Source organism: Nannobrachium achirus (assembly GCF_963921795.1).
Source record: "Nannobrachium achirus genome assembly, chromosome: 16".
Classification (NCBI taxonomy): Eukaryota; Metazoa; Chordata; class Actinopteri; order Myctophiformes; family Myctophidae; genus Nannobrachium; species Nannobrachium achirus.
The window spans coordinates 1,172,200-1,192,480 of record NC_137823.1 but is presented as its reverse complement, the minus strand read 5'-3'; the positions used below and the strand labels follow the sequence as shown (position 1 = coordinate 1,192,480).

At 42.3% G+C, this 20,281-nt stretch overlaps 1 protein-coding gene across 1 annotated transcript; it reads right to left on the bottom strand.

The window, feature by feature from the left end:
• Positions 1 to 382: 382 nt before the first annotated feature.
• On the bottom strand, positions 383 to 20,256 carry LOC308300337 (serotriflin-like; the record flags this gene model as incomplete). The annotated part of the gene is made up of 10 exons (XM_080744153.1): positions 383 to 510; positions 1,720 to 1,805; positions 2,392 to 2,486; positions 7,607 to 7,749; positions 8,521 to 8,611; positions 8,719 to 8,753; positions 8,972 to 9,028; positions 9,198 to 9,261; positions 18,563 to 18,671; positions 20,189 to 20,256. The coding sequence occupies 10 exons, from the start codon at positions 20,254 to 20,256 to the stop codon at positions 383 to 385; spliced, it is 876 nt and encodes a 291-aa protein (XP_080600279.1).
• Between the last annotated feature and the right edge of the window lie 25 nt (positions 20,257 to 20,281).

The window sequence follows — 20,281 nt, the reverse complement described above, 5'->3', positions numbered from 1 at the left end:
TAGCTGACAAAGAAGCTCAAAACAAGACGCATTGTTGATGTGCTTTGATCTTGTAGTTCTGCTATTTCATAGCTGAAGTATAAGATATTTGTGGTCAAAACCGATTTTGATGCTTTATCAACTAATTTATCTGGGGATCACCTGAAACCCCCTTAAGGACCCCATTTTGAGAACCAGTGTATGCATATCCAGAGAGAGAGAGAGAGAGAGAGAGAGAGAGAGAGAGAGACACAGAGAGAGAGAGAGAGAGAGAGAGAGAGAGAGAGAGAGAGAGAGAGAGAGAGAGAGAGACCACGACCCAGAGAGGCAGAATAAGGAATATAATTGAATGTGGATTCAATCCAGTAAATCATGATTCGTGTGGAGTGGGCGTGGCCAGGAGTTAGATGATCTCAGTGGTGCACTTGCAGGAGGCGGGGCACCAGCCTGCGATGGTGGGGTGACTGCACCCCCACTTCTCCTTCAGAGAAGGACAGTTGCTTGGCCCATCGTTGTAGGGACAGGGGTTGGCTGTAGACAGACAGGGAATGACAGAAAGAGTGGATGGTGAGTTGATGGTGGTAGATTTAACGGTGAAATATCATTAACTTATTACACGTCTCACCTTCTCCTGAATATTGTTTAAACCCCTCCCTAAGGTTTAGTCTCTGTTATCTCACCCTCATCATTATCCCAATCCTAAACTGAGGCTAAGGTTTGGGAGAATTAGGGCAAGGGTAAAGAATGGGGTTGGTGTTAGGGTAAAGAATGGGGTTGGTGTTAGGGTAAAGAATGGGGTTGGTGTTAGGGTAAAGGAAAATATGTAACTCTCTTGTTATAGAATAAGGCAGCTCGTCTTGCTCTTAAGTGCAATATTCGATTCAATATACTATCTATTCATCAGAATCTGTCATGGCTGTTGGTGGAACAGAGACTAACTACTAGTCTGGCAGTATTTTTTAGGAATATTTGTTTAAATAAAAAACCTAAATGCTTATATAAAAACATTCATTATACCAGCAATAGACACCAATATAATACCAGACATGTAGCGATGGGTCGATTTACAGCACTTAAGCCAAGAACTAATGCAATGAAGAATACAGTCATGTACAGGGCAATGACTTTTTGGAACTCTCTACCAGTATGTATTACAACAATTAACAGTAAAAGGCATTTTAAGAACAGACTAAAGCATTTTCTCAGACATCCGGATTAATTGTAATTCTGTTATATTCACTGTATACCATGTAACATTATCTGAATGCACTAACTGTGTTTTTATGCTGTAGAGTATTTTATCTGATTATATATATTGTTCTGTGATATTTGTCAATATATGTTATTTGCTTTTTTTGTATGTACCTGTATATTATTTTCTGTGGACCCCAGGAAGAATAGCTGTTGCCAGCTATGGGGATCCAAAATGAACTCATAAACTTATAGAGACTAATTGTTCAAAGATAAGGTAAGAGATTGCTATAGTTTAGTGTTTAGTTCAGTAACAGCGGTCTCCATGTGGCTCCGGCTTTTTATTAAACAGAAAATACGTTTTCAGGTCGAATACCAATTTTATCCAATCAAGATGGAGAAAAAACTGATTAAAAAAGTGAAATTAGACGTGAACACTCAAACTGGAACACCTGATAAATGGGCACTCTGTCCAGATGGACATCTCCTGATGCATTTTGTGTTCATTACCTTTTTAAGAAAAACTAAAACAAAATGTTGGTCACTTACTGCACAGCTTGTCATCACAGGCATTGGGGCAGTCACCACATGCTGGTCCTTCCTTGTAGGGCTCTTCCAGGCCACCCACATTACCACTGCAGTGTGGGACAAAACATCACATTACCACTGCAATGTGGGACACAACATCACATTACCACTGCAATGTGGGACAAAACATCACATTACCACTGCAATGTGGGACACAACATCACATTACCACTGCAATGAGGGACACAACATCACATTACCACTGCGATGTGGGACACAACATCACATTACCACTGCAATGAGGGACACAACATCACATTACCACTGCAATGAGGGACACAACATCACATTACCACTGCAATGTGGGACACAACATCACATTACCACTGCAATGAGGGACACAACATCACATTACCACTGCAATGTGGGACACAACATCACATTAACACTGCAATGTGGGACAAAACATCACATTACCACTGCAATGTGGGACACAACATCACATTACCACTGCAATGAGGGACACAACATCACATTACCACTGCAATGAGGGACACAACATCAAATATTAAACATGATATGATGATATTTTTTGTGTTCCCAAGTCCATCTATACTAGTGGTTTCAAACCTGTTCCGGATCCGGGCCCACTAGAAAATCTTGCTAATGTGAGTAGAGTACAGTAGTACTTACGGTGGACAGTACTGACAAACGTAGAAGTATTTGTAATCGGCGTTGGGGCAGTGGGCCACGGCACATCCCACCTTGTTGGAGCGGTACCACACCACCTGTGCAACACACACAACACTACTTATCACTTTTGTAACCCATTTCTCACCCGGTGCCAAACTGCCTAAGCTGTAATCATGGGCGCTGCTCTCCCTCTGCCAACCTGGGGAGAGCCCCGAACTGAGCTCATGCTTCCTTCAATGTATGGGGAGTGACAAGTAGGGTTGGGACCCGAAACCGGTTCTTTTTAGGACCCGGTTCCATGATAGCGGGTCCAGAACCGGGTCAATCATTTTTGCCGGTCCGATTCTCTTAACGGGTCTCATCAGCGCGCATTTAATGTGCATTCCATTGCAAGCAGCTGTGGTGACATCAGGCCACCTCTACAGAAAGAATGCTGGGAATGTCCGCGTCACTGAGCAGCGCGAGTGAGAGCGACGACAACTGAACACACCAACAAGCAGCGTGATAAACAAACAGCATGGTGCCGAAGAGACAGAAGTCTTCCAAAGTTTGGCTGTACTTCAGCTCACTGGAAGCGCGTTCATTCTGACGTCCATGAGCGGCGCTCGTCGGCTCGTTCGGTCCGCGGTCTTCTGTCCTCGCATCTTTCTTTTCATTCACATTTCACATTATGCTCCAAATAACACCCGCAGCTGCAGAAGACCTCGCGAAAGTTGATATGTGAGCGGACTGAGGCGCTCCTCTGTGCCGTCTGCCTGGGTGCTTCTCTTCTTCCTTGTTACGTCTTTGCAAGTTGCAACCATAGAGTATATATAAAATAGAGAGCGGACGAGCCCCGCCCCCACTATCATTTCAATGCAAGTGCTCAGTGGCGTTTTGAAGCAACGGCTACGTGCTAGCATGTAGCTAATCCAGGTGCATTCTGGGGGAAATTGGAACCAGCTCTGGTTCCAAAATGACGTCACGCTGCTCTCCGCTCACAGGAATAGTGGGGCCAAACCCCCAGAATGCACCTGGATTAGCTACATGCTAGCACGTAGCCGTTGCTTCAATCTAGCCCTGGGTTCTGGGGGCTTGGTTGCAACGCAAGTAAAGCCTGACTACTTCGCTGTGTTGCATGCCGAAAATAGCTGATCTGCAAGCTCACAACGCGTCGCATCCACAAGACAACGTGAGCTTGTAGATCAGCTATTTTAACCAACGCTTAAACCCTTAAACATACAGATGGGCGCGACGTTTAGAAACCTGACTTCACAATAGCCCCTTTTCCACTGCAGCTTTAGTACCACACCACACCACACCACACCACACCACACCACACACCACATGAATATATCTACATTTTCAATTACACAAAAGTAGCCCTATTGGTAAGAAACAAATTGACCCTTAACTGTGATTATATTACAATATAAATTTGTATTACAACAACTATACCTAAATTATTATTTATTTGAACGCCCATTAGGCTTATGTAAACAACTACTGTTAAATGGTCTCAATCGTTCATGTTTTATTTTTCTATAGGACATACAGAAGCGTCAGTGTCAGAAAATATGAAAAAATATATATATTGGAACCGTTAAGAGAACCGTTAGGAACCGGAATCGTTAAGAGGGAATCGCTAAGGACTCGGAATCGTTAAAATCCTAACGAGTCCCAACCCTAGTGACAAGCCGCTTCTTATCACCAGGGGGAGTTACCCAGGTGGAAGTAGCGCATGGAAGGAACACGTTATTCCAACCAGTTCCTTTCCCCTCCATCAGGCTGACCAGGGGGAGGCAGTATAGAGACTAGGACTACTGCATGTTTTTGTAGGGTACCTGCGCTAGGGGACACGGGTATAACATGGACAGAAAGGCCTTTTCGCCACCCCCACCAAGGGTATGGTCACTGATGATGCGTATGAGGCCGGCTTTACACTGCCACTGAAATCTAGCCTGAATCAGATCTGAGTCACATCAAAAGTGGAATCTGATTTTTTTTAAATAGACTAAATCCAAACAGGTCACATGCAGGCAGAGTTCGAGTTATGTGGGAGCCAGTAGGGGCTTAGCTCCCATAGTTAAAGTCTGGGACCCCATAGTCAACAACCCCCTTTGGGGTCTCTTTTTTTCTAAGTGTGTATTTTTTTATTTTTTTATTCGTTTTCTTTTTTTTTATGTTCCATTGGAAGAATTTATATTATTTATGTTAACTAGATATACTAAATAAACATGTTAGACAGTAAGACTAAACAATGACATCACACCGTTTAATCCTACTATTAATTTTATTATTATAAATCAGGCGCATTTAATGTGGGGTGTGAGTCTTCCTTTACCGTCCGGGTTATAACACACTCGCTGCAATGGTTCCTACTTCCTACCTTTCCCCTAACCTCGCCTACCAGGCTTTCTTTCCCCATAAGCTAGGAACCACTGCGTCGAGTGTCTGTTCTAGCCACGGCCCGGACGGCAAAGGAAGGCGGACACTCGGACAGCAACAAACAACCAAACAACGCTGTCTTGTGAGCAAGACTGTAGCCTGTGCCCGTGACATTGTTTTTTTTAGTAAATAAATATGAACCCGACCCGCCTTGTTTTGAGAAAGAAAAATACCCATTTTAGCCGACTTTATGCTACCAGAACGGGAACTTTTGGCTGGATGGCTCAGAGCTCAGATCATCAGATGGAGGAATTGGGAACTGGAGGCTGAGCAATAATGGTGAGTTAATATGAACAGAAAAGACTGCCTGGAGTTGTCAACATAGCCAATGTGAAGCCCGAATTAATATTGTGAAAGGAAAAATATGATTTAATATAGGAAATACCCGTTTTAGCCGACTTTATATCCGCGAAATACCCGATTTAATATGATTTAATATAGGAAAGTACCCGTTTTAGGCGACTTTATATCCGCAATTACCCGATTTTTTTTCGCCGCCGCCGAAGGGCCCCCAGAGCTATGGGAGCCCTAGGCGCCGCCAGAATAGGGCTCCCATAGCTCTGTGGGTATAACTCGATCACTGCATGCAGGTCACATGAAATCCGATTTTGAAAAACCACATCCAGAGGTGGTTTCAAATCCGATCCGGATCTGAGGACATCTGACTCAGTCTGAAAGCAGCAACCACATCCACCCCATTGAGTTATATGCAGGTCACATGCAAGTCACATCAAACTGGCCAAGCGTCACTTGCTGCGCGACCCGAGTGCGGAGCGCCGACGTCATTACAGAGCGCGATTACAGCGCTCTGAGCACATGAGAAAAACAAGAGAGGAGAGAGAAAACACGTGAGCAAGAGTGAAGAAAAGGAGAGAAAAAGTTTTTGTTGTCGCTTGTCTGTTATGTCTCATTTCCTGAACACGTGATCAACTAGCGTCAACGTTGTGACGTGACGTCATGACGCCGACGTCGTTACCACGGTAACCAAAGCAGTAGACGCAGGGCAGCTTTGGGCAAATGCAGTGTGAAAAGTCGGGCCAAAAGATCGGATTTGGTCTGGATTTGGCTGCAGTCTAAATCCGGCCTCAGAGAGAACACGGCCCCAGCGCCCACAGTGTCCCCGGGCTGGAATCGAACCCAGGACCTTCTAGCTGTGAGGCGACAGCGCTATCAACTGCCCCAACGTACCCGTCACATCGTTATTTAAACGCTGTCATGTCAACTACAAGGGCTAGTTCACATTTCTACCACTTTTTCTAGTCACATGTTCAAATACTGGATTCTGATTGGCTAAATTCCGGAGGTTATGGCAGAACAACCGCCGCAGTTGTGTGAGGACGAGATCAATGCGCCTCAGTGTACATCCGGGGACTTCAGGAGGTAGTCGGAACACCTTTCCCCCAACCAACATATGACGGTCGTAGCGGTCCTATGTTTACTAACGTGCGTACGACGTCGCCGATTTATTTGGATCCAATGCAATCCGCCAACTTTAAAGCCCCTTTTCTCTGAACCTATGCCTTTCTGGAAGCGAACAGCCTCTATTTACGGCCGGAACGGTCCTTCTAACTGACGTTAGCTTAGCTGTATGCTAGACATCTTTCTCTGCATGGAGTTGGCGTCATCTGGTGGTGAGTAGAAGATGTTGTTTGTGGAACTATTTGCTGTCGTCGCGGAAGTTTTATAGGCAATAATGATTGTAACTTAATATCCTTGCAAGTTACAACTATGTGTTTTCTTTCATGTATACGGAAAAAAGTGGTAGAAAAGCTATTTACCACTCGGGGTCGGACATTATGCTCTGATAATGTCCTGTGTGAGGGTGTTATCGGACTCGGCTTCGCCTCGTCCGATCACCCCCTCACACAGGACATTATCAGAGCATAATGTCCTCTCACTCGGGGTAAATTGCTTACTTAACCTCAAATTAATTAAAGCAAATACTTACACACTTTTACTCAAGTAAAAGTTTGAAGAGACATTTTACTTGTAACAGTATCGTTACCGAGAGCTTCCAACGTAAAAAAAGACCGTAAAAAGTCTGATTTGAGATGTTCCTTTTAGGCAGGGTGTTTAACTGTACTAGTAGGCCTACTGCACTACATTTATATTGTATTGACTATACTTGTACTGTTCTCCATTTTTGTCTAATAAAATAATCAATCAATCAATCAAAAACAGTGTATTTGTGGAGCCTACAGTAGCTGTCCGTCTGTCACGCTAATCAACAACTGGTCAGTCAGCTGTGTGTGTTTGCGATGCTCGTCAATGATTGCTGGCCAGACACACGCACACACACGCACACACACACACACACACACTCACGCGCACACACACACACAGACACAGACACACACACACACACACACACACACACTGTCTCTGCATGCAGCGAAGCGAGCGAGCCACGCATCAAAGCAAGCCGGCAGTCAACCTGCGGGTCGGGTCGAGACCCCCCGAGTCTACCCAAAAGTTTTGTCACAATTTAACCCTCTAAGGCCCGAATATAGAAACAACAACTTTGTTTTTTTTAACCACAAGGCTTCATATTTTAGATAGTCATTAGAGAAAATAAAAGATGAGTGTTGAGTTTATCGTTTTAGTGATTTTATTGATTTTGATTTGCAGCAAAAATTTAACATTGTTCTATGCATATAGCCTAATTTAGGGTGCTCTGCAGTCCTTTAAGGATTTAAGAATGACGGTTGCCACTCGCCATTATGGCTTGTTTTATATTGTGACATTGCAACATTTGAGTTCAGAGTACATACAGTATGTTCCAGTGTACCTGTGTGAAGTGTCCCACCACTCCTCCGTTGACAGATCCCTCCCCGTACTTCCAGTCCTTCACCTCATCATACCAGGCCTGGATAGCATCGTCCCATGTCATCTCTGCACTGGACTTGAACAGGTTCTCCCCACAACCACTGGCTACAGAGAGAGAGAGAGAGAGAGAGAGAGAGAGAGAGAGAGAGAGAGAGAGAACATGAACAGGTTCTGTACTACAGAGAGAGAGAGGACATGTACAGGTTCTCCCCACAACCACTGGCTACAGAGAGAGAGAGATAGAGATTGATTGATTCCCCCATAATAATAATGAACACAGTATTTTGTCCCTTATCAGTTCAATAAGGGATGTGTCTTCCAAATGAGGGACGATTCCGTATTTCAAGGGATGGTTGAAAACCATAATTACCACACATACTGTACTTGCGTGATGGATTATAAATTAATGTTATGTTAATACTATTGTAGCGTCACGGCCGGGAGGCGAACCCGGGACCCCGATTTGCCAGGTATGCACGCTGACCAGTCAGCCAAAGTGCCAGGCACGTTGGCGAGAGCCAACGCACATACCGTATAGCCTACAGTCGTCCCCTCTATCTGGAAGCGCGACCACGCGCGCCGGCCAGGATCTAAGATCGACTTTGAAACCGGGGGGTTCAAACACAACCAGGGGGGAACAGTCGTCGACTACTAGCCGGACAGGCCTACACCGCCGCCGGGGATGAATGCTTCCCCATCCCACCGCTGCCACCAATGTAGCGTCACGGCCGGGAGGCGAACCCGGGACCCCGATTTGCCAGGTATGCACGCTGACCAGTCAGCCAAAGTGCCAGGCACGTTGGCGAGAGCCAACGCACATACCGTATAGCCTACACTATAACATAAATATTATTATTAATGTTAAGCGGCTCTTACTGCTGATTTTTCGTGCCCCTTTCGGGCTGTGTTCCAAGGTGCATTTGTCAGCCCATTTCTGAGCGTTGGCAGCAGCTTCCTCGCTCCACTCCTGAGAGAATGAAAGGACATGAGAGGATGAGTGTTTCCATAGCCTTTTGGCAACAGTATGCAGCTGTATGTGTTTTTTGCTTTTTTAAACATCCACTGGTGACTTACCATCTTCAGCATGTTTCTGGCGCTAGGCTGCACACCTATAGTAAGTATATTATTATTATTATTATTAGTAGTAGCAGTAGCAGTAGCAGTAGTAGTAGTAGTAGTAGTATTATTAGTATTAGTATTATGGAGAGAGAGAGAGAGAGAGTGTGTGTGTGTGTGTGTGTGTGTGTGTGTGTGTGTGTGTGTGTGTGTGTGTGTGTGTGTGTGTGTGTGTGTGTGTGTGTGTGTGTGTGTGTGTGTGTGTGTGTACCTCTTCTCAGCTCGTTGTGTTTGTCCACAATGGTCTTCTTGTCAGCTTCGGACACCCCTAAAAATACACCAGAAAACCCAGCAAAAACATTGAGGAACAACTATTACTATATGCAATGTTTGAAAATTACATTTTAATTTCTGGTTCCCATCTTTTCATGGCTTGTTCCCTTGTGTGGTGTTATGTGAATGATCCATATTCATATTTGTACTATGGATTTTCTTACCCTCAGCTTCAGTTCCAGCCAGGAGAGCAAAGAGCACCGTGAGAGCAATGCACACCTTCATCCTCTGTGGAAACCATAAGAATACATCATGTTTAAAGTCCTAGACAGATAGATAGATTTAGGATGTAGCAATAACAAAGTGTGTCCATGTATGAAACTATAACTAGAAATACTGTTCCTTCGAAACAGTGTGGGCTCGCTTCCAACCCAAAACAATAATAGTAAAAGTGTCAAGTTCCCAGGCAATGCTCTCTTTCATTTTACTGACGTAAAATGGTAATGCAAATACAATGTAGACAAGCAGTGTTATTACATGAACTTAAAGGACCAGGTCACCTTTGGGACAACCAGATCTTATTTTATTGTTGTGTGGGACACGATCAACACAATGTTTTGTTATTTTTTGTGTTCAATCTGTGTTTTTAGATATTTTAGTATTTCAGTATGCTACAACTGGTTATATGATGCATGAGATGATGCAATATCATGCTACAAAGCATCATATGACCAGTTGTAGCATGCTGAAATGCTAAAATATCTAAAAACACAGATTCAACACAAGAAATTACTCAGGATTGTGTTGATCGTGTCCCACACAACAATAAAATAAGATCTGGTTGTCCCAGAGGTGACCTGGTCCTTTAACGGTATGGACAATTAAATCAAAATAAAATTAAAATATAATGTGGACGGGTAAACAAACAACAAAAGTTCGAGACCAGTAGCATGTTGGGAACTGAAGTTATGGCTGTTTAAAGCCTGGGAAGAAAGAGGGGGGACCTGTGTGTGTGTGTGTGTGTCCTCAGGGGTCCCTGAACCACACTTTGCAAACCAGCAAACCACATCAAAGTAATAGTACGCAGATGGTCCTAATATTGACAAGCTTTTTAAAAACAGCAGATCTACAAGATCACAACATGTCGCAATGTCACATTGTAGATCAGCTTCTTACAATTACCGTATGTTTTGTATAATAATAAAATCTGCAAAGTAACAAGTAACTAAAGCTGCCAAATGCAATTGCAGTGGAGTATAAGCAACAAAAGTGTAAAGTAAAAGTTGGTATACAGTACGGGACATGCTGATCCAAATGCATATAGGATATACTAGGATCCAAATGCAGACAGGCTGCAATTAATGGCTTTTAAAGTGTTTGGGGTGTGGTTTTGCCAGGTGGGTCCACTTCGGTTGATCGTCTGATTTGGAAATGCATTGGTTGTGATATCTCCCTGACAACCAACAACAACCACACAGAGTGTCCCTGCGGGTTCTAGGATATATACTGTAAATCCCATCGCCCGGGAACCTTATTCTTTTTAAGTTACATTTCTAAAACACTACAAAACATGTGTCAAAGACAAATACAAGCAAACGTCTCCACAGTAACACAGTAACAGTTGTTTGTGTGTGTGTGTGTGTGTGTGTGTGTGTGTGTGTGTGTGTGTGTGTGTGTGTGTGTGCGTGTGTGTGCATGCGTGCGTGCGTGCGTGTGTGCGTGCGTGTTAATAATAATTATTATTATTAATAATAAAATCTGCAAAATAACAAGTAACTGAAGCTGTCAAATGCTGTATTTATAGTAGAGTATAAGTAACAAAAATGGAAATTAGAGTAAAAGTACCTAAAAATTGTATTGTAGGTACAAGTACTTGTATATACTTGAGTAAATGTACTGTACTTGGTTACTTTGCAGCACCACAGAACAGCCAATGACAGACAAGCCTTTAATCACAGCTGTGTCAATCAGTAGAGTGGAGAGGGACATTTATAGACACTTATAGTTTTAACTCAGAATATATACATCACACAGCTTAGATATTTGGATCAAATCAGAGAGCAGACCTGTGTGAACGCATTGATATAAATAGCATATCTGAAGTGTGAACATTACAGCCACAGCGCCTTAACATAAACATGGGTCCCTTTCCTCTGTCTACACTCTCTCCCCACTCACTAAACCCATTGGAAATGCATTGGGTGCTTAAAGTTAAACATTTTTATTTTTTTATAATTATACTACAAAACATTTCAAAAAGAAAAATACAAGCACACGTGTCCTCAGTAAGCTGAACACATAAAAATTTGAAAGGTGTAAGCGTTTAGGAGATGAATCGCGCCAAAGTTTTGAGGAGATACTGACTAGTATAGTATAGTATAGTATATAAATAATGAAGATAACATACGTGTGCTCGCCTTCCAGGCGAGCCCACAACTACAACAAAGAGACAAAATAGGAACATTTTAATTACAAACTTACTCTATCATTTAACATCAAGGTCTAATTTCAGCAGATGGGAACAGATGGACCACTGAAAGGAGAAGAAACTTGCCTCTGGTAGTTTGAAGTGTCTCCTTTCAGATGAAATAACTGCTGACGTTGAGTTGTATCGGCTGGTCTTGTGTGGTCTGTGGTGGCGGTATTTATATCCTTAAATCGTTAGCCTCAGTGTTGTTTTTTACCACTAAGATAAACACCCTTGTCATGTGTGTACTTTAGCGTCACATCATATCGTGCCAAGTACAGTAGTGATCAAACAATGGAACTGTGGTCACCATCAGTTTGAACAGGTGAGCTCAGGTCACAGGCGATAATCTACTGTTGCAGATACTCCTTTGAAATAGCGCACGATTTTCAATTTTCAATTCAAAGGGCTTTATTGGCATGAGAAAACAAATGTTTGCATTGCCAAAGCAGACGTGTACACAGTATAATACAATCAATATAATACAATCAAAATAAAATAATGTACCATTTGAAGGGGTGGCACAGTTTTCATGTATTACTCTATGCAGACATGATCGTCTTTAAGGTGGTTGTGTTCCATTTGATATCCTCCTATCACAGCAGCTCACACCTCTTGCTGCTGTGTTTGCACATTGTCATACTTCACCCAGCAGATATGGGAGTTTTCATCACCACTGTTTTTATTCAAGTTTTTTAAATCTTTATTCTTAAACCTATTCTCTGAAGAACATTGAACCTTGATGTATGAAGTGTGCTAGATAATAAACAATCTTTAACTGATTGATTGATGTATTGCATAATTATTGCATTGCTTGGCCCCCTTACTGGTGGCAATTTCAAAAGTTTGCACGTCAAATGTTTGCGTTTTGCTTCAATTCCAGACATGAAAACCTTGAGAAAACATCCTGTTCAAAGATAGATAGACAATTATAAATGATTAGCCTTAGGGTTGTGTGTGTGTGTGTGTGTGTGTGGTGTGTGTGTGTGTGTGTGTGTGTGTGTGTGTGTGTGTGTGTGTGTGTGTGTCACACAGCATTTTCATAGACAAACACCCAGGTATGTACTTTATGGTCACATCATATTGTGACCATTGTCAACATATTTATTTTGCAGCTAGATCAAACAATGTAGGATTTGCGTTTGTTTGATTCTTCAAACCCGCCTAGACAGGTGAGTCAGGTGAGGTAGCTAGACTGTTGGAATCAATAAACCCTTTTGCAAATCCCGCCCCATTCTGCCCTGTTACTATGATGGGACATTAACCCTGGGCAGATTGTTTTTATAGTGGAAGTGGATGGGATTTTTTTTCCCTTCATAGCCTCATTACAGCTATATAAAGTACCAAAGGAAAAACACCTAGGTGATATTAATAAAAAGGGAAGACAAAGGTACAGTAGTTACATTGCAAAACAGGGGATTTACCCGAAAATATATGTTTTAATTTGTTTAATCCCAGTGGGACAGAATCCTCTTTGCAGATTCTTTTATAGTGGTAGTGGATGGGATTTTTTTTCCCTTCATAGCCTCATTACAGCTATATAAAGTACCACAAAAAACACATCTACGTGATATTAATAAAAAAGGAAGAAAAGGGTACAGTAATTACATAGCAAAACAGTAGTTTTCCCCCGAAAAATAAATGTTTTAATTAGTTTAATCCTCTGGATCAGAGATAGAAAGAGAAGCGCATTGCATCTTGGGTACTAGGAAGAGGACAGAGAGAATGTTTCTCCTCACATAATAGGCTGGCTTTTCGTAATTCTGCCCATTTAAATTATATGTACCCAATCGTGACTCTTAGACCATTGATAAGGTACATGTGAACTAGTTTGTTGAAGCTTATTCGTTATGATGAGCGAGATCGCTTGACGCTTGCCATCGCTATCACCGTACCGGCCGATCTCCGTGTCGCGCACTGCGGACAGTTGTTGAAAGCCACATTCAATATTCTCCACTGCACAAACTCCACCCCCGATAGCAAAAAGTGAATGTTTTTTTCTGGTTGGCCAGTCAGGGAGTCTCAGGGACCAATCAGAAGGCTGACAAACGGTCTATTGAATATTGGGAGGCTTATTTAGAGAGTAAACTATAATATTTACATTACATACACACGCACGCACGCACGCACGCACACACACACACACACACACACACACACACACACACACACACACACACACACACACACACACACACACTCTCACACACATTCTCACAAATGTTACCTACTTAGGACCTCTGACTAATGCTGAACTTTTTAGGACCACTCTTTTTAGACATTGTAGAAACATATGCATTACACTCCTGAACATGAAAAAAAAATCTATTTTAATACAATCACCTCAGATTTAAAGAAGGGAACATTCTAGACATTGGCCGCGTTTCCCAAAGCGATTTTGAGTGCTCGTAAGCTCAGGCATGGTCGTAGAGACCAAAATCGTCCTTCGCAGCCTGCGCAGGCATCTGTCAATTAAGAGCAACGAGGGCTTTCAGGAAACCGGTCGTCTCGTACAATGGAACCAAATAGCTGTGATGACGGTTGAATGCACACCTCATACGAATGGCCATCGTAAGGAGGATTTTAGAAGCAAACACCTTTCCCGCAAGTTTCCCACGGGTGCTGCAGACGTGTCTGTACGATGGTTTTTTTAAGGGTGCGCCGGGGCGCCCGTAAGCACCCTTCATAGAAAACTGAGCACTATATAACTAAGTATAACTATTTAAAAAAGCTATCTAAGTCTTGTGGATGATAGAGTAGGCTATTCTACACACCTGCTATACAAAATAAACAAGTGAACTATTATATTTAGGCTATATAATAAATAAATAAAAAATACAAAGGTGAACTATATGTTTTATGTTATGCGTGTCGCTTGCTTTGATATATAGGCTACTGAGAAATAGCGCACCACAACACACATTTACATAAAAAAGAACACGCTTATAGGCTGTCTCATTTGTTAAGTGGGTCCGTGGACCAGTGGGGGTCCCCTGTCCCCAGGCCAGGCACTCATCATCCTACACTCTGAGAGTTAGCCTACAAATTGGAACCATTAGGTTCCTAACTTGCAAACTTCCAAACTAAAATATAGGATAACAGCCCTGCCTCTTTAGCCCCTTGTGCGTCGTGCCGCCAACACTGAGGTAAAGAGGCGCACGGCTGTTATATTTTAGTTTGGACGTTTGAAGTTAGGAACCAAATTGTTCCAAAATGCAACTCACATTTTGAGAGTGTAGGATGATGATCGCCTGGCTTCAGCCCACTCTTTGAGCGGACTGGTTCTCCAGCTCTGAGTCTGAAATCAGGCTAGGAAGATGAGGGTCCATTGGTTCATATAACTAATTGTAGCCCTATAATTATTACAGCCAAGAGGGGGCGGACAACAGCCTTTGAAACTGAACACAGGCAGATTAGCATGACGAGTTGTGAGTTGGACTAGTGACTGAGAGCCTCGGGTTCGACTCCCGCTTCAGTAGATCGATATAAACGATACAGAGCTCATTTTGAGAACCAATACTCTAGTCTACAATACTGTAGGCCTAGCCTATAAAATAAAAAAATATATATATTTAAGACGGGCAGTTAAGTCAATTTGTGCAGTCAGTTATAGGCCTACCAACAGGCAACAGCGCTTTGCAGCTTTGCATGTAGTTTCAAATTAAAACAAGGGGTTTGTGCGGTCAGTTAGCCTACCAACAGCGCTAAAAGTGTGTTAATTTTCAGTGTTGTATGTTTTATTGATGGGCCGGCCCGATACAATCACACAAGCCGCTGAAATTCATTTCGGAGCGCAGCTGCTGACGTCCTATCAATCGAAGCCCAGAGCCATTCAAGGAGAAAGTTGCATCATCTCCGTTCACATGGGGCCAGAGTTGGCAGAACTCTCTAATACAAGGCTCTGGCCAGCCACTGGCGTGCGAAGGCTGTTTTACGAGAGGCGCAACAAGCGCATTTGAGAAACGCCATAATCGTAAGGACCGCAGCCGAGCGAAGGCCCTCGTACGACCTGCGCTTTGGGAAACGCAGCCATTGTCATTTTTACTGTACTTGTTAGGACCATCTAAAAAAGGGGGAAAAAAGCTAAAACTTTTTGTTAACTTCAATGTATTGTCTCTTATGAGCTTAATCAAATATACTGTATAGAATGAATCACCCGTTTTTAATGTGATACAAATAAAAACAGCTTTAGTTCACTTATAGTTTTATTCTATCCTCCAGATGTATTTTGTCTTGGGGGGGAAAAACATATTGCAAAATCTCCATGGTAGTGATGCGCGGATCGACCCGGTGCCCCCACCCGCCCACCAACCCGCCCGCATGCGGGTGGGTGGGTCAAGGTTTTCAGACTCCATTGGCGGGCGGCGGGCGGGCGGGTTATCACCACTCTCATGTGCAAAACATAAATAAGAATAATCACCTGTTCTTATTTGCCCTTTATTCTTAATAAGAGTAGGCCTATAAGAATAAGAATACTACGTTTGAATACGAGCACGACGAGCGAGCGAGTTTTAAAATGCGCCAGAGAGGAGCGAGGTTGGTGTGAGGACCGTCCCAATTCCGCTCCTGTTGGGGCCGCGAACCACAGTTTGCCAACATTTGACACAACGTGAGCACAGCAGAGAAGATGCACAAACAATTCAGCGCGTGTCGCTGATCAGGATTTCACTTATATGTCTCTGTCATCCACACAAGTCCGTTTATAAATACTTTGTGTCGGTTAAGTTATATAACCAGCCAGTCAACGGATACGATTTGAAACAACTTTCGCAAGTGAGACGGATTTTTTGACTGACCCAACCACGCTCACCTCGAGACTCCTGTCGCTCCCATCTCTCCAATCTGGTGATTAATCAATAACCAACAGGATTTAATATTGTCCGTCTTTTGCTGTCTGTTTAAAGTGCGAAGCGCTGTACCTATAAATATGATTGACATAAAACCTGAAACGCCATTCTTACCCCGACGATGCCCCAGAGAGACTGAACGTCTTTGAATGAATGTCTTTTAGGCTAAACCCCAATTTGAACAACACGTTTATTTATTTAGCCCATGACAATATTGTGCTACTGTAGACCTTTCTGTAAAGCGACTTTGGGTACTTAGAGAGCCGTAGGACCTATATAAAGATGAGCTATTGTGGAGATGATATACCATCTTTTTTTTATGCAGGTTGCGGGGCGGGCGGATTTGTTGATTTATATATTGTTCTGCGGCGCTGGCGCGGGCGGGTTACGTTTCGTGCGGGCTGTGGGTCGTGCGGGTTATGAAAAAAAGCTGACCCGCGCACCACTACTCCATGGCCATATCAGAGGGTCGCAACACAGCCCTATCTAGACCTAGGAGTAAAAGCATTAATGTAGAAATTAGAAATCAATGCCTCAAATGGCAGTACAGTTTAGCAGTGGTGTAAAAAGTAATCAAATGTTTTAGTAAAAGTACCAATAGCACCAAAGGCCTGTGTTCAAGATGTTACTTGAGTAAAAGACTTATGTACAAGGTATTAGCATCAAAATGTAAAGCACAAAACTAAAATGTTAAAATAAAACATACATATACATTCCTCTTGTGTAGCACTTGTTTAGTGTTTAGAATTTTGACTGCATAAACCTAGTATAAAAATATTTCAAGATTGTTATATCTGATGTCTACTGCGATGTCCGTTTTATATACTGTACACATTAACATGGCATCAAAACATCTCACAACTGTCATTATGAATGGATATATTTATTGGCCTGAATGGTGGACTGCGACATCTACTCCAAAAAACGCAACTGCAGTTCCATCAAAACGTTATCCTGCACATTTGTACAACCCGACTGAAATACAATAAGGCCTTTTCTACGGCAAAGAACTGGTTTGGTTCTTTGGGGATGAACCAGTGGTGAGTGTTTCCACCGAGAACCAAGTTGGTTCCGAACTGTAAAAGTTGGTTCGGGATTGTAACCACAAATTCCTTGTTTTTGCAGTGAACCGTGGAACTGAAATGGGGACAACGGTTCTGGTTCAATCTGGTGGAAACGCAAGTCTGTTCCCGGCCAGTTTACAGAAACTAACCAGGTTCTTTTTTTGGAAAAGGCCCTAATGTGTATTGCAGAGCTTACAGCTTAGTGAGGCAGGCTGTGGGTCAAAGCCCTGCAAACAATCCAAAGCAGGAAGGCAATCGAAAAATCCCAATCACAAGCAAAAGGTCAAACACAGAGAAGCATGGGCATATAGACATATGAATAACATTCCAAGAACCTATCACTTCAGTCCTCTGGTTAGGGTTACAGTATGATTAAATTGCTATTCATCTGTAATTTTTCAAGTCTTTAAGGTTAACTTTGGGGCCTGCTTGCAGTGTCCTCAATGACCACCATAGTGTGTGGCTGTAAAGAGTCCAATCTTACAGCAGCAGGCTGGTTGAGGGGAATTGGAAAAATGACACCACCATCATTGGCCTGATTACAGACAATAATGAGAACTGGCAACTGAGAGGAAGCGAGAGACTTGACATGGCGGTGTCAGGATAACAAAACAATCAAAGAAAAAAAAGTCAGACACAGAGAAGTCTACATCCTTTGGTCGGAAACAATTCTGTTGTAAACAAAGAACTTCACTGCTTTCCAGTCCCTTTCAGATAATGCTTGAGGAGACGCAGCGATGCATCTCTCGCAGTCCTGCTTTCCTGGTATCCTCCCAGTTCGGAACATCATCAAAGAGTGTTCAACAGCTTTAACCTCCTCTTTGCCCGTTTGGTACCTTAGCAAAGGAATTGCAATATGCATTTAAAACACAAGAAACTATATGTTGAAAATAGCTAAACATTAAAGAATACAGTACATTCATAGCAAGACTCTTTCCAACAAGATGCCCCACGGCAACTTATTTCTGCGTGGTTATCAAATGATTGCCCTTATTTCACCGTATCTGCAACCCCATAATTTACTGCTAAATGTATATGTAGGGATGGGTTTCGAGAGTCACGGCTAAATCTTATTGGGATTTTATGGCGGTTGGCTACATTATACAATGTCATAAGTCTGATGTCATTTTGAATCAGACTGTAAGTCTGGCAGGCCTCTGACATGATCCTGACACAACTATAAACATATAAGGAGTCCCCAACAAGCTCACCTTCTGAACTTTTTTTTTGGTGGAGGGCGATGATGGTCTGGTCTCCCCTGGTTTGGAACTTTTTGCAGATTCACTGGTTGCACCGTGTGTCTCTTCATTGACTGTCGTCCTGGAAAAAACATTCAGAGAAAACACAGTTATTGTATGTGTAGCCTATATAGCAGACCTGGGCATTATAAGGGCCTTTGGATGACTCTGACCGGCCCTTGACAAGGTAACTTGGAAATGAGAAAATAAAGTACTTTCTGACTTCTAATTTTTGACTTCTAATTTTACCTTCCTTGCGTAGACAGTATGTGAAACTAAAAATGCATCTGGTTTTAGGGTCAATCTGACTGCAAATGGACAAAGATATGACATTTTAGTAAGGCAACCTTACTTTTTCATTGCTTTATCATAACATATGCTCTTACCAGCTTATTAGTCCGTAGGATAATGACCAGATTTTAGGTGAATCGTTCACTTTTTCATACAAGCGTGAAAATTGGTACACTTGTACAGTTTAAGGCCCTGAACGTTTTCAGATATGGAGCCATCGCAAAAACGCCCCCTGGTGGCCATGGCTGCCATTTTACTTTCCGCCATTACCAATTAATGTATTTTACATCATAACTCCTGAACTAAACATGATAATACTGAATAGATGATGTCTAGACCTATGTTTTGATGGTCAGGGATTCTATTGATATCATGTACAACATCATAAACTGTTCAGGTGAATAGTTAATGATCAATTTTGTGATGTTTTGAGGTAGTCTGCTGGTTTTGTTCGAACATTTTTCACTTTTTCATAAAAGTATGAAACTTGACACACTTGTACATTTTGGGACCCTGAACATTGTCAGATATGGAGCCATCGCAAAAACGCCCCCTGGTGGCCATGGCGGCCATTTTAATATCCACCATTATCAGATAATATATGTCGCGTCTTATCTCCTGAACCATACATGATAATACAGAATAGATGATGTCTACACCTATGTTTTGATGGTCAAGGATACCATTGATAATGTGTACAACATCATAAACTGTTCAGCTGAATAGTTAATGGTCAATTCAGTGATAAATCACAATATTTTGTGTCTGTTGTATACTTGTGTAGAGTTTTAGCTTTGCCCCTGATAATACAGTGAGAGCAGAGCAATATTCAATATGACAATAACAAATTAGCTTTAAATAATGTATGCAGACAAAGGTTTATTTATAAGATTTTATTTCAGAAATAGTTGGTTTTGTTGTTGTTAGAATATATTGGTTTCATTGTGTTTTTCTAATTGATTTCTTAAGCACATATATTTCATTTCATATTTTTCCTGTATTGATTTCATGTTTCATGCATGTTTTTTTTTGTTTGACTGATTGATTGTTGTCGTTGTTGATGACAATTAATCTATTATTCAATCTTCACTGTCTCCTTTACAGCCTCCTTCACATTGACACTATGCTGTGCACTATAAGGAGGCTTTTTTGCATTCATTTGCAGCCTTTCTTGCAGCCAGAACTCAAGAGATCAAGAGCTTAGCTTGCCTGTGGAAGAATTGACCACACACACTTAATTGGAGACCATCTCCAATTAAGTGGGTACGTCCAACCCCAGTCTGTTGGAGATGGTATATCTGGTGCCACCTCGAATGCTTGTCCCCAACTGTGTACTCCTTGGTACACTGCTCTTTTGAGGTGCTGCACCAGTGCATCCTTAATTGGGGGTATATGCTCCAT